The sequence below is a fragment of the Nicotiana attenuata genome, unplaced genomic scaffold (genome assembly GCF_001879085.1).
Source record: "Nicotiana attenuata strain UT unplaced genomic scaffold, NIATTr2, whole genome shotgun sequence".
NCBI classification, from domain to species: Eukaryota; Viridiplantae; Streptophyta; class Magnoliopsida; order Solanales; family Solanaceae; genus Nicotiana; species Nicotiana attenuata.
Genome location: NW_017670930.1, coordinates 111,940 through 127,496, shown reverse-complemented (window position 1 = coordinate 127,496; position 15,557 = coordinate 111,940). Strand labels below are relative to the sequence as shown.

Here is a 15,557-nt window from a genome sequence, read left to right as displayed (position 1 = left end):
AAAGCATTCCCATAGATTAGACCTTGACGGTTTGCGTTCTAACTTATTTTTTATTTTTTTTTCCCTCCCCCCCACAAATAAAATAAAATAAAGATCGAGGAGTACGTTGAAGAATAAACGAAAAGTGGATTCCATACTTCTTTTCGTGTTTTGAAAATTATGTGGGCTGTAGCAGGATTAACAAGAGGTAATGGCCCTCGGAGTGGAAGATAAGAATGCTTAGTTAAGGAGGTCTTTTTAAAAAGTAAATGAATGCTGGGAGTAATCTTGTGTTACTATTCTGTGTAACAGAGCTTATCATGATGGGTGTCCGTCACATTGTTTTGCTAATGCACGAGCAACACTAGCTGATATATTCAGCAGGAACTCATCAAAAGAAGAAAGAAAATTTCCTTGCAATATTGAATGTAGCTACATAGTAAAGCTAAGCTTCTGTGATGTGAAAACTGGAAATAACTGAACCAACTGGCCCAGATAGTCTAAGAAAGCTAGAATCGTCATTGATGGAGGATGACAAGAAAGCTAGGTGTAAAATTGAGCTAGTTCTAAAGAAAGGGAGTATTTTTGTCATAGCACCTAGCTCATCACAGCCTTAATTCCCTTTCTTCATAAAGCGAAGTTACATATTCAAAGAGCATAATCTTCTACATTTGCATAATAGTTAAAAAGTTCTTTATTGTGCAAAATATTAGTCAAGAATTTAGGACCACAACCGTAAGGCATTGTGCATTAATATTGTTTAACTCAAGAAGTGGAATTGCAAATTTCAATCTACTGCAAAGATTAATAATATTGGATTATTTCACTTGTTTTCTGTGCAGGTAGTATAGTTAAGTTTGTTATCATATTGGATTAGATACATGTAATCTTGACCATACTTGCTTGCTATCCTCTCCTTCTATACTGTAGCGAGTGCATGCTATGGGTGATGTTTATCCAGATTCTGCAAAGCTTCCAAAGGGTGAATACACTATTCAGCTATATTTGAGGTATAGTTCTCCAACATTTATTTATTTGATGTGCTGCAAGTGCATGCAGATAATTTTCTCATGCATCTCGTGGCTTACATTAATTCATTGCCTATTGAAGGCTCTTTCCCCTTTTTGGCCCTGGGAATGAGGTTGTCTGAGCTTGAGTTTTGAGATCTTAAAAACTCCATGTCTATACTAGTAAATAAAGCATAGGCATTGGATGAGGTGGCTTGGATTTGGTTTCCAACTTTTCTTTTGTCTTTATTACCCTTGGCTATGTTAGAAAGTTAAGTGTCAGCGTTATAATCCTAAAATCAGTGTGTTAGAAGAATTAAGATGTTTTGTCACACATTGGGCAAATATCACGTGTATTGTGTCCCATAAATAGGTGTTCCTTGTATCCGTGGTAGCAGCTTATCTTCGGAATATCTCTTTGTTCTCTTATTTTCTCATATGGTTGTCCACCAGCAGGCAAAAGTTACTTGACTCTGTACCAGGATCATAGAGTTTGTGAGATAAGAAAGATCAGAGAAGAGAAGAAAAAATACTGATGACCTGATGATAAAATATAGCAGTATTGCTGTAAAATATAATGTTTGTCCAGTGTGGGACAAGATCCAAAGAACTCAACTCTTCTTACTCTCAAAGCTCTAATATTCTATACTGACACTTGACACTCTAATAGGAGCGTTTTCCAATCTCTCTTATTGTAAATGGTTTATAAAGTAAATCTAGGTCGTTTGACTTCTACCTCAGTTGCAACAATAACAAAGTTGTCCAGCACTATCTCAATTAAATAGACATGTCTCCTTGCAGACCATGTCTTATCTGGTATTGTCTTTGTTGCTTTTGTAAGAACATATAAGAATGTTAAGTGCTGATAAATCTGCTGCGACATTCACTTCTGCAGTTCCATGGCCGTGTTCTGGGTTTCCAAGAGTTGTGATCAGTATATAGTAGGTATAGTTATTAGAACAATGGAAGTCTTGCAACTTCAGGCTTTTGTTATGGGTTGCAAATTCCTTCCATTATCAGAATCTGCCCAATATTTGAATTTGTCAAAGGTATATGCTGTTTTGTTTTGTTGCCAAAGTTGTCTAAAATGTACATCCATCACAAACAAATTTGTCAAGGAAATTATTAATGCTCGTTTTTTAATTGGATTGTCTCGCCTTCTGCACAAGTCGCATATGGTAAATGCGATTTATTTTTTGCCTGTGACTCTTCCAACACCAAATTTGGACGCAATATTGAGAAACGTAAACAAATTTTAAGATTTATGATTTTCTTCGAGATAATTAGCAATTATTACATTGTAATGTGACATCGACCAATTTTTTTTTGTTGCTATTTGTGTGATGCAACCAGATTGCGTGTGTCAGTAGGCTAGTATGTATATAAGCACAGATAATCCTTCTTACTAGCTCGTGATGTCTGTGGTTCAGGCATGACAATGTACAGTATCTAGAGAAGATGAAGCAATTGGTGTTATTCACTGAAAGAAAATTGGAGGAAAAGGTATGCTGCTGTACTCTTACTGCCGAAATTTGTTTAGTCTGAATGGCTTCAATAGTTGAGAAATGCAGGCAGACATCTTCTTTTAGTTGATGCATTGGTTCTTTAGTTAATGTAACTGCCGTTTCCTTCTTTACATGGTCAAGATTTTCATGTCTAAAGTCATGAGGTTTGACTTTCTTTTGAAAGTTATCGTGTTTCCTCGCAATGGTCAAGTTGGAAAACCAGCCAACGTACATCTTAACTTTCTACTGTTCTAATGCTCTCTTAACACTCGCCTTAACTATGCCAATGGATTGTTGTGGAGTGGCTATTTCCAATCTGTTTTAACCAAATGGGTTACTCGTGGATCTTGTAGGGTTTTGGAATGAATTTAGAATAAAAGGGTTCACGGTGCTTCTACTGGGGTTTCTGATGCAATCTGGAAACCTGCTACTGTACATTTACGTGTATTTTCTTGTTACATTTAATACCATTTATACTGCTTACGATTAGGTATATATATATATATATATATATATATATATATATATATATATATATATATATATATATATATGTATACAACATATCATATTTGTGTGTGTGCGTATATACTCTGCCCATTTTAAACATCCAAGTACGGCGTATAATTTTATGAATTATCCTTATTTATTTCTTATTTTTTTCACTGTTACTCCTATTAATTGGAAAGCGAGTACGATTAATCACTTAACCTCTTTAATAGGAACGGCAAAATTGGTAGGGAACATTTTTTTTGTCTTGGTTTTCAGAAGCGACAGATATTTTGAAATATTCTTATTGGGCTAAAACGACACTTAAAATGAGAGAGAAGGAGTATTTTGGTAACTAAGAAATCTCCGAGGGTCAGTGGCGCACAGTTCGGAACTCAGTGGATACTGAGCTCGGCCCTCTAATCGTCTCTACTTAAATACCAAGCTATTGTCTGCGCTAGGTTTTGAAATATGCCGTGTGTGTAACCTTGTAACCCACACGTCACACGCTACGTGTTTACCAATAAGACAAAGTACCGAGGGTGAGAAAATAATGAGGTGTATATATATATCCTTTTAAATAGACTTTGAGTGTAACTCAAGCCCAAAAGTTAGGTCGTGAGGTGAGGATTACCCAAGACCACATAAGGAGACAATAACCCCTTTCCTCCACCATTGTGGGACACTTAGACTTCTCCCCGCCACCCCCACCCGCCCAGAACTGGACATTTTGAGCGTGAACAATATGACACGAGGGCTCAACATTGGGTAAACCAAGAACAAGAATATTTGTGGCTCTACTTTGTGTAACTCGATCCCAACAGGTAGCTCATGAGGTGAGGATTACCCAAGATCATATTTCCTCCACTAATAAGCAACACTTTTATCACGTTAGCTTCATCAAGAAAAATATAATGATTAAGTTAGAGGGGTAGAAAACTAGGTTTACGAAAAGTAAATGCAGAAGAATGTTTCTTGGTCTTTCTTTGAGCTTTTACCAGCAATTGCAGTAGTAATAATTATCTCATTATCTTCTATTGTTTAGGCCGTTCAAGCGGCAGAAAGGTAATTAGGATTTAGTTATGATGGATTTGAGACGACTGATTGCTAACCTTAGAGGGTAGTAGGTATGATTCATGTATTTCAATTATAGCTGTGTTGTGAGCTCGGGCAGCTCTCAAGGGAAAGTACCTGACATGCTGTCATTTCTAGCTATCTCCAATCAAAGAAAAAAAAGTAGACACCTGGCATGGGGGTAATAAGGGAACAAGATGTTGCAGTGGCTAGGGCTAAGAGAGGAGCTGTTGGTCTGCATGAGGAATTGAATTGGGCTGTAGGCCTCCAAAAGGGTAAGTCTGATGCTGCAGGAATTTGTAGAATGAGTCTGTCTGGGACTTTCTATCATATTTGGCTTGAAGGAATCAGAGATTTTTCCAAGGGAAGAGCAGAACTCCAGAGAAGATCATAAAGTCTCATCCAAGAGGTCTTTGCAAGAAGAAGTTTAAAGCCTAGGCTAGCTGGGAAGCTTAGAAGCCTGAACTTTTACCTTGTCCAGTTTGTTGATTTCAGGTCTTGTGTAGTTTTCGGGAAGGATATGGTGATACTGTAGGTCTGACTTGTTTGTCCAACTGCATTAGGCTGTTTTCTTCCTGCTGTAATACTTCCAGTTTGGTTAAATAAAATTATATTTACCAAATAAAAAAGAGGATAAAATAGGGGTCATTCGGGGCAGACGGAAAGCAAGAAGCAGTCTTTGCTCGTCTTAAGGTGTAGGACGGCCCACAACTGCATCTAGCTTCCCCACCATTTCATAGGTTTATACAGATTACCTTGAACCTATTCCAAATTGTTGTTTCTGTCTATTCATAAATCTGTCATTAATAATGTTGATCCTATGAATAACTAGGCCAGCCACATATTTTTGAGTGAAATAATCGATTAAGATCAGATTATTTGTTCAAATCTGAAATGTCAAGCACTATCAGTAGTTTGGGCTTGATATGAATTTAGAAGACATAATATTCTCCCCCCTCCCCTCTCCTCCTCCCCAAAGGTAGGTTTCTCTAGAGTTGGACGATATTTATAACTAGAGCTTTTTCGAAGCAAACATACTTTAATGATTTTTGTCTGAATTATTTGGTTTCACCTTTTCTTTTCACTTCATTTATAGTTTTCTCATAACTAGGGGTTTACATCAAAGATTTGCCTTGCCTCGAGTCTGTATTCGAGGTTGTACTTGTTTATCTAGTTAAGATAAGTTAACCAATAATATACAGGATATGGTGTGTGCATTTTGCCGACTACATTGTTAATTGACAAAGCAAGCGAGAAATCTACCAAAAGCTTGAACAACACAGAATCACTTTAATGAGCAAGAGCTTTAGGATAAGTAGAAGTAAGATAATATATATGCACTGAATTAACCGTTATAAGAAGAATGCACTTGAGGTGAGATTAATGGGATTTTGATTTAAGCACAGTATCCAAATGCAGACAATTCAAATATCAAAGCTCAAACATGACAGATGAAAATGTAACACATATAATTAAAATATGTTGACTGAAATGGAGGAGTGCTATGGGAGTGTAATGCGATAGGCGTATATGTACTGAAATGAAATGCAAGTTCTATAGGACGGTTGTTAGACCAAAAATGTTACTCCCTCCATTCTAGTTTATTTTATCTTATTTCCTTTGTAGTCTGTTCCAAAAAGAATAATCTCTTTCTAGATTTTGGAACAATTTAACTTATACTTCCTATTTTACCCTTAATAACAAGCTTTTATGGTTACACAAATGTTATCATGTTATGACATGTCTAAGACCACAAGTTTCAAACTTCGTGCCTAGTTAAATAGCTTCACATAAATTGAAATGGCGGGAGTATACAGAGTGAACGCTAAGCCTCTAAGTCCATTCGTATCTGGTTAGACAAGATTAAACAAGATTAGAAATAATTGCATTGGAACAGAAGGTGCAAGTAGTACATAGAGACATGAGAGAAAGTTGCTTAAGATGGTCTTTTAGGTTCTAGTGGACCCAAAAGTGCACCAGTCTGTAGGTGTAGGTATAACTATGATGATTGAAGATGTTAAAAGACGACTAGGTAGTGAAAGTTGTCTCAAAAGACTTATCGTCTCGTGTAACCCATGATAGCTCAGAAAAGAATAGAACTTATCCTTGTATCAATACCAAATGTTTGAGATCAAAGTTTGGTCATTGTTGGTACTTATATTAAGTCGATGTATGACAGGAGAGACTATCAGTGTAGGCAAAAGTGGATAATTCCTAACATAAGGTACCGCAGTTCCACCGAAAAAATTATGTATGGGAATGAAATGGACCCAATATGCTGAATCCGACTAGTTTGAGATTTAGGTGGGCGTGGTTATTTATTTCCTTCATTTTTCCAATTATAGGAAATTGGGAGTAGGAGATTCATTACTTGGTTTCTTTATTAAACCTTGATATGTAACACCTAACTAATTACTTGATACACAATGTTTGTATTTGGCATAATTTGAGTTGTGCTTATGAAAGGTGCAGCTTTATTGTTTGTTACCTATAACTAACTCATGAGTCATGCCTATACTGTTTAACGCTCTTTTAAGATGTTTGTTTGTTGATGCGTATGTGTGCAGGAGATTGTTCGGTTGAACTTCTATTCTCAACCTGATGGCCCACTCACGGGTGATGGTTCCTTCAAGTCTTCAGATCTAGTTCCAGGGTATGCTCAGTTTGATGTATGGTTATTTTTTTTTTTTCTCGCTGTTATATCATTATGTGTATTATTTATCATCTTAATATGTTGTAGTGTGAAAGAAGCATTTTATGTGGCTCCTCCGGTGAAGGACAAGCTCCCAAAGGTTTGTCCTACCACAATTCTGTTCTGTTGCTTAAAACAAGGCTTTGATGTTTGAACTGTAATCTGTGTGTCCTTGTCATTGTATGATTTATACCATCTACTTGCAGAATTCCCCTGAAGGATCTGTATTGTTTGGCCGAATTTCATATGGAAAGCTTGTGTATAAAGATAGTGAAGAGGGAAAAAATCCTGCATCGTATCAAATATCTTATCTTGTGCCACCAATTAAGGTTTTCCCTTGTATCCTCCAGTTTAGATTTCCCCTTCTGTAATGCACATATAATCTCTTTCCATATCAGATTCTGTGTTTGGTCCTTCTTGATTTACTGAACCATATTTTTATTACAGCTCGATGAAAACAAAGGAAAAAGTTCGACTGACCCCAAGACCGTCTCAGAAAGACTAGAAGAACAGGTATTCATACGTAGATTGTCAAATTGTTGCAAGTTGATTGTTTAAGTGTTCATATATTGGGTCATTCTGCTGAACCTTCTCATTGAGTGTAGTCATCTCTGTTTATGTTTTGCCAGTTCTTGTTTCATCTATTGTTTTTCCTTTTTCATGGAGTTATACACAAATTCAGATGCATGCAATATCTGGTCAGATATTGCATCTACTGAGTTGTTATATAGCCTTTTTTCTTTTCTCTAGCAAGATAACTATTACACCATCATACTGGGAGGGGAAACAGAGGTTGTTCTGATATCTAACTTGAGTTAGGGTGTACCAGCTGCTTCAGCTTTACAACTGTTTGTTTCCTGGGTGGTTGCTTTTAAAAAATATCTCTCTAGTTTCGATCATTTACTTTCTCTAGTACTTTGACATGCCTTAAAGCAGCTCTCCTTTGGCCAATCAGGTCCGCGATGCTAAAATAAAGGTTCTTGCTAGCTTGAATCAAGACTCTGATGAGGAACGTGCAGAATGGAAGAAGTTATCTCTGTTGCTTAAGGTAATTGTTCAATTTTTCTAACAAGGTGAGAATAAGTGAACTTGTAAACTTGATATGGAATGAATCATTTGACAATTGAATTACTAACTCAGAGTAGGTTATGCAAAGCCCATCTCTACCCGCTGAAAGCTTCTGAGCTTTTGACTTGCACTGTTCTGAAGTCTCTAGAACTAAAAACTCTGCATTATTTCACATTGGACAAAAAAGGACTAAGTTAGATGCTTTGAGATTGAGATGATTCTACTTGAGGAAGTCTCAGGCCCCTGCTCTTCTGGTGCAAGCGACAGTGTGCAAAAGGGGTTGATGAGGTTCACAGCCAGATCTCTGCCAACTTCATGTTGGTTTGGCCTTTTCCTCTTGTGTCAGACATCTGATTTTAGGTTACATATTTTCTCTTGTACCATCTTTGGGCTGCCTCTTCCTATTATTTAATGGGAATCTCTTAACTTTATATCTCCAATAATAAAAAGGGTGTTTGCTGTTGACATGTGACAGTTTGACCTTTGGTCTTATTTTAAGACTTCTGTAGATTCCCTATTACCATTCCTTCCGCTCTGATCTTTACTTCTTGCTTCATTTATTTACATGCTCACCAGGTATTACATTGTTTTCCTTTTTCTGGTATCAATTACTTTGCAGTCAGAGTACCCCAAATACACTACTTTGCTTGCTAAAATATTGGAAGGCTTGCTTTCTCGGAACAATGTTGAAGACAAAATCCATCATTACACAGAGGTAAACATAGTGTTAAACTGTACACCTCAACTTGCTCTTTCTTGGGCCATGTGGCTGGTTAGCCACTATAAATCTATTTAATATAAATGGTTACTTGATCCTTTGAGTGTGTAGCCTCGCTTGTTCCTGATTTTCCATTTGGTACGGAGGATAATATTTTCCAGTAAATTGTTCTGGAAAATTAGTTATTTTATGGTGTTTGATTGCTAAAACAATATTTTCCAAGCAAAATATTTTCAACCGGAAGGGGCAAAACGTCTTCCCTTATGAGCTGAAGTCATTTTCCTTCATGATTATTTCAATCACTAACTTCTTATCATTGCTCCAACCAATAATTAAAAATTATTGTAATCTTTAATATTTAAATTTTCATCAAAATGCTTTCTGATTTGCTGACATCTTTTATCAATCTTTAGTGAGTATTCTTTTGCCGGTTTTTCGGAATTTTTTTCATCAAGTCTCCCATTTGCCGAGTTGAGCTATCACCTCGAATGGAATAGATATACACAGCCCTCTACGCTCTACTATAGTCAGCTTTCTGGAGACAAGACACCTCCCACTGCTTTGTCAATCACAACCGTCTCATCTATTCTATTCCCGAAAGCATGTAAACAGAAGGCCCTTTTTCCGGACTGTCTTGTTTTCAGACTCACCAGCTAAACACCAGATAGCATTTTCCAGAAAACAAAATGACTTGTTTCCCGGAAAATAATTTCTGCAAAATGTTATCCGTTGCAGCTGTTAGGAAACTATGGTCTTATTTTTCTTTGAAATTTGAAGGATCAACCTCTTACAAACTACTTGTAGTTTGTTCATATTGAGACACTAGAAGTTTCAAAGATAACAATTAAGCTTACAACTAATATGGACGCATCTGTAATGAAAATGTCTGGTTATCTGCATTATATGGCTATGATCAGGATATGCCCAAAAGGACCTTGTAATTCCCTGCCCACAACAAAAATCAAGGAAAAAACAAGAAGCGATTGAGCTTAGTCTGAATTTGCTTTCTGGTCGACAATTTAACTGTGAATCGCTGTTGAGATCTGGCTCTACGATTGCCCTATTAACGGAGTTGGTAACAAAAAAAGAGTAATTATTGATACTCGTACAAGGTGTTAAGGTCTTGCTACCACTTGGGTTGTATATGATTTCATCTTCACCTTCTATTTGAGCTGGGTAAGAGTATATAAGTAGATAAGAAACTTCGGATGTCCAATAATGTTGCAGGGGTGCAAGTGCTAATATTGGAGGTGTTTGAAAGGTTAAAAAGACTGTAAAGAAAGAAGTTGAAAATCGAGCTCCATAGAATCAACTTCTTTGGGGAAGTGTGCTTTTCATTTGGGGAGAAAAGTAGTCGGTTTCTTTTGGATGACAGAAAAAGAAGTAGGTTAAACAAATTGGTGGCATCATATTGCTTGGATGGGCAGCAAATATGTATTATTTTTATCTTTCCATATAATCTATGTTATCAAGGATTTCATGATTCCAAGGCTTGTGTTTTCTTCAGATTATCAGTGCAGCAGACGAGGTTGTGACTACCATTGATGTAGATGAATTGGCCAAGTACTGTGCCCTCAAAAGTGATCCAGAAGACGAGGCTGCAGAAGTGAGTGTTTATCTTTTCGCGTTTATACTTACACACATTCAATTGAAAAAAAAATATCTGGTAGTCATATCAGTTAACATTGTTAGTGCTTCCTTTCTTTTTTTTCCTTTGACTAACTAAAAAGATAGGTCTGCTGGATTTTTCCTTAAATCACAGCACAGCAGTTTTTCACCCCTAGAAACTAGTCTTCACAACAGTCTACTCCATTTGGCAGAAAATGAAGAAGAAGATGGAGACAACCCGTGACCAGTTAACTGAAGCACTCTACCAGAAGGGATTGGCTTTGGCAGAGATTGAAGCATTGAAGGTAAACACTCTTGAGCCCTGGACATCCTATCCTGCTCTTTAATGCTGACAAGTAGGATGATTGCTAGGGCAATAAGCAATAGAGATTGTCCTCGGAATGAAAACTTCCTATGTTTAAAAAGTACTATTTTTAGATATTCTGGAACTTAAAATAAAAGTAGGCTATTAAATACTTGGCCAAACAAACGAGAAATATATACTAAAAGAATAAGCGGGCGGAATCGGTTTGTTCATTTTGTATAGCTCCTGCCCCGTACTAGCACATTTCATATCTACCATTATCTGCTAGAGTCAATTGACATGGATCTATTCGATTTGTTTAAACATTAGTTTTTCTTTGTGGTGGCAAAATTACACAGCAGGTGAGCTTCTAACAAAGGTGTCGTCTATTGCTTGTTTAAAATTATTTCCAAATTGGCCTGAGTTTAGACCGTGACTGGGGGAAATTTCTGTAAGGCTCTGCTACTCCAGGAGCCCTAACATGTTTAAGAAAATAGGAAAGTTGACTTGATTCTACCAAATAGAACAAATGTAGGAATAAGCATTGGTGGGATGAAAACTATGGTTTCAGGAATAAGAAACCAAGTGGATGGCAAGCTGAATTTTCTTATTTCTATTTTCCTGGGCCCGAGTATGATTAGTAGATAGTTCTTGCACTGGTGATTTCAAGTACGTTTGTCATATTTAGTTAGTCTGACAGGGGATGATTACCTTGTAGTATCATCGACTGGTCTTCCTCTCTGCATTCAGTTATCACTGATTATGCATGACAACTGCTGCATGAAGAGCTCGGGTATTCATTTATTTAGTGCCTAATGGTGATAATGGTTTTTGTGGTAGGGTGACAACAATGTGGATAAGGCAGATAGCCAGGCTGCATCAGAATCTGATGTTACTTCCGATATGTTTGAAGAGAACTTCAAAGAGCTAAAGAAATGGGTGGATGTGAAGTCTTCTAAATATGGTGTCCTTTCTGTTTACCGTGAGAGGCATCATGGAAGACTTGGAACTGCACTTAAGGTACTGCTACTTCTGGGCATTTTGTCAATGCAGCAGGTTATAAATTGTGCATGAGTTATGTTGTTTTGTATGGTAATTCTTAACCAGGATGTCATTCGAACACCAATTCGAAGTTCAATATTGTATGGTCATATTAAATTCTTGCACTATGTATTCATTTTTTTTCTTGGGGAGATGGTGGGAATTCTGTCATTCTTGCTCGCTTTAACGGTATTTCATTGGACTTGAATGCGTGCATTTCTATAACACTTTGCTGCTCTACACTTGTTCGCTTGTGTCATTACAACTACTTTGAGGTGTTGTTAAAAAAATTGAGATTGTTTGCTGTTTTGTTACATCAGGTTTTAATCGACATGATACAAGATGATGCTGATCCACCTAAGAAGAAGTTATATGAACTAAAGCTCTCTCTGCTCGATCAGATAGGATGGAGCCACTTGGTGGTATATGAGAAACAGTGGATGCAAGTACGATTTCCATCGTCTCTACCACTTTTTTAGTTCTTGTTCTGTGTAACACATTCATATTGAGTAGAATAGGGAGACGAGAGATGTGAACGGAGTTCTGCATGAAAAACAGGAATATGCACGGTCGAATAAAAGATCTCTTTCTTTTCTATTTTTTTTCTAGTTCAATACTACCTTCAACGAAAGTCTAAACCAAGTACTGTAAAATCTAAATTGTGTATCGCGGTGCTCTGACAACACGCGGCCTCTATCGAAAATAACTTCTATTGCATATCTGCATTCTTGACACTTCTGCGGATCCTATGTATAGTGCGGCAGGAACATCGAGGAGTGTATGGCTGGAACTGGCCAACAGAAGTGGAAGATGATGTGAGGATTTGAACCGTTAACTTGGCATATTTTATTGAATTGGTTTTGCAAGTTCCTGTCGGTTTATGGTTCTCGTACATTCAACAACATTCTGAATACGGGTATATAATCGGATTTCTAGCTTGAGAGTTCTCATGCCATTTATTTGGTCTAAAGATAGGCCTTCAATGCTAGTGCTACTCATGTTTTGCGAGCCATATGGTGCTGCTCGTTCAGTTGAAGTCTCCCTACCTGACCTTATATCGCTTTTCTATTTGATTGTGAGGGAATTCGCCATTAGGATTGGCAGAACAAAGGGGTCTTAATTTCGGGCAAGACTGAAAGCGAAACTTGTAAATCCTCGTCAACTCAAGGCTGGTAAGATTTCTGCTGGAGTTCGCCTTGTCTCGTGTTCATTGCGCAAGTCTCATTTAAATCATTTGATTGCAGCTTAATATTCACTTTAGATGCGAGTTCGACATTATATAAAGAGAGGTTTACAATTAATAAGACATTCCTCCTCAATCTTCCTTATGAAAAAAAAAACAAGAGGAAAAGGCAGAGGATTAAAGTAAAATCAGACTGAGGTGGCTGCCTCTCAGACCGTAAGGAGGTGTACAAATGACGAAAGGTTGGTTGCCTTTTGTTGTAATTTGAGTATGAAATAATTCTGAAAATCTAAAGGGGTTGGAGTATAAGAGGCAGCCCTTGTGTGGGCCCAAGAGAAAGCATGATAGAGGGGCAGTATCTATAGTTAGGTGAAATGGAAAAGGACAACTTTGTCAAGATTAAAGACAAGACAATTTTGTAATCCATCATTGTCAAATTCCTACCAATAGGGGTATATATAGGTCGGGTTGATTCGTATTTTGCAATTACCAAATCAAATGAATTGTGTCGGGTTACCAAAGGAGATCGTATGTGATAATGGCCCTCAGATTATAGGAACTCAAATCACGGAATTTTTTCAAAGTTGGCAGATTAAAAGGATTACATCTACACCTTATCATCCGGTGGGTAATGGGCAAGCAGAATCAACGAACAAGGTTATTATCAATAACTTAAAGAAGCGTTTAGAAGAGTCAAAAGGAAATTGGCCAGAAGTGCTACCTGGTGTTTTATGGGCATATCGCACAACAACAAAAACAAGTACGGGAGAAATACCATTTTCATTGGTTTATGGAGCAGAAGCTTTAATTCCAGTTGAGATAGGAGAGCCAAGTACGAGGTTTGCACATGCAACAGAAGAGTCTAATAACGAAGAAATGCGTGTAAGCCTCGATTTACTTGAAGGAAGAAGGGAAGCTGCATTAGTAAGAATGGCAGCACAAAAGCAAGTCATAGAACGGTACTACAACCGGAAAGCACGCCTCAGATTTTTCAAAATTGGGGACTTTGTGCTCAAAAAGGTTTTTCAATCTACAAAGATAGCTAATACGGGAAAATTAAGTCCAACATGGGAAGGACCCTATAGGATCTGTGGCATTGCAGGCAAATGAGCATATGAGTTGGAAACAATGGATGGCAACATACTACCTTCGCATTGGAACGCTGTTCACCTGAAGAGATACTATTTCTAAGGAATACCCACGGTCAGGTACCCATCTTTTAAAGTTTATTTTTGAATTGTTAAAATTTTACTAACGATTTTAGATGATAGGCAAAAAGCTAACCCGTACTAAATGATGAGTCACGACCTGTAAGGCACACGAAATAAACTAAAATTCCTGGCCTAGGGTTACAATTATTCGGATAGAAATACAACGGGTTAAGCAGTCTTCATCTAAAATCGCACCTGCGAGTCCCGTATGTTTTTCCTTTTCAGGAAAAGGACCAAATGAGAGAAACAATCAAGTGCTCGAGGCTTCATACTTCAACGCTCAAACACTTGGGGGACTATATAATATACACGAGTATGTGCTTAAAGAAGGCAAAGAAGATTGAGGAAAAATCAAGCCTGAAAAAGTCAAGTGCAGAGTAAAAGTCACGAAGTCACGAGCCAAGGCCAAAGAAAACCTTACTGTAGTTAGGCTAAAAGCCATGTATTAAAATGAGTTATAAAGAAAAACCTCGTGTTTTTATTATTCTGAAACGGGTTATAAAGAAAAACCTCGTGTTTTTATTTTTCTTAAAAATCTGTTACAAGAAAAACAGTTACGAGAAAGTTATAGATGTAATTCGAATACATGTAAAGAATTATTCAAAACTAGACAAAGTTCAAATAAAAACTTGTCAAGGTTATTTCAAAAGAAACATGTGCGTTCCTATTTCTTTTATCGTATGTTAACACCATTATGAAGTTGAGACGTCTTCTTCATTAAGTGTCGAAATATAAAAGGGCCCTCTTTTATAAAATTCATGTTTAATTTAGTTATTTATGAAGTTAACAGAAACATTTTCTAAAGAATAAAAATGCAGATTATTCTATAAGTCCTTAGAAATAAAGGCAAGATAAATTAAATAGAAGTTCAAGATAGTAACGAGAAAACTTCTAAAATATTAAAGTTTAAGACTAAGTAAAAACTTAGTCGAAGAACTACGAATTGTTTATACAGATTGCTCCATAAAAGGACTTGGGGACTTGCGTTTCCAAAATCAACCCTCAAATAAAGCTAAGGGTTTTATTACAATTTTTCAAAATAAACCCTCAAATGAAACCAAGGGTTTTAAACATAACCTTCCAAAAAGGTACCTGCAAAAAAGAGAGAATTCAAACTGTTTAAATTTATCACTAAGAAGACGAGGGAACTGAAGAAGGTGCACCAACGGCAACGGGCTCAACTTAGGCAGGTGCATCAACAGTTCCGGGTTGATCTTGACTCGCAGCAACAGGCTCGACAAGGCTTGGAAGAGTTGGGATACCCATATCAACTTCAACATTCACGGAAGCTTCGGCCACAAGAGAAGGAAAATCTTGAGTTTGTTGAGCCTTCTCAATGGTTTCATTGATCTTAGCCAACTCAGACTCTAAGTTGAAATTTTCTTGGCCAGCTTCAATCAGGGTATCACGGCGTGAGTTCAGAAACGCCCAACTTGCCTCAATAGCAGATTTCTCTTCAAGGGTCTCATAATCCCTTTCCCAATCAGCAATCTCATTCTTTAGCTCCTCATTTTCAGCCAGGGCAGAGTTGTAAGAAATTTGAAGAGAGGCATGGGAGCTTTCTAAAGCACGCACCTTATCAGAAGAGACTCGAAGGTCTTCTTGTGCTTGAGTTAAGCTTTGCACGAGCTCCCCAGAGTAAGTCTCTTTTTGACTCAAGAGAACCTTCAACTCTCTG

General features: G+C 37.2%; 1 protein-coding gene and 1 pseudogene across 1 annotated transcript in view; one reads left to right on the top strand and one right to left on the bottom strand.

The window, feature by feature from the left end:
* LOC109244566 (tripeptidyl-peptidase 2) overlaps positions 1-12,098 on the top strand; it is a 35,003-nt gene extending 22,905 nt beyond the window's left edge. The window contains exons 23-34 of the mRNA XM_019411675.1: positions 910-989; positions 2,417-2,489; positions 6,622-6,707; positions 6,795-6,846; positions 6,953-7,075; positions 7,194-7,259; positions 7,702-7,794; positions 8,434-8,529; positions 10,040-10,138; positions 10,353-10,445; positions 11,285-11,464; positions 11,806-12,098. Coding sequence (XP_019267220.1) covers positions 910-989; positions 2,417-2,489; positions 6,622-6,707; positions 6,795-6,846; positions 6,953-7,075; positions 7,194-7,259; positions 7,702-7,794; positions 8,434-8,529; positions 10,040-10,138; positions 10,353-10,445; positions 11,285-11,464; positions 11,806-11,964 — 1,200 coding nt within the window. The 3' untranslated portion in view covers positions 11,965-12,098. The remainder of the gene's footprint in view (positions 1-909; positions 990-2,416; positions 2,490-6,621; positions 6,708-6,794; positions 6,847-6,952; positions 7,076-7,193; positions 7,260-7,701; positions 7,795-8,433; positions 8,530-10,039; positions 10,139-10,352; positions 10,446-11,284; positions 11,465-11,805) is intronic.
* Positions 12,099-12,306: 208 nt separating this feature from the next.
* Positions 12,307-15,557, bottom strand: part of LOC109244562 — a 35,481-nt pseudogene continuing 32,230 nt past the window's right edge.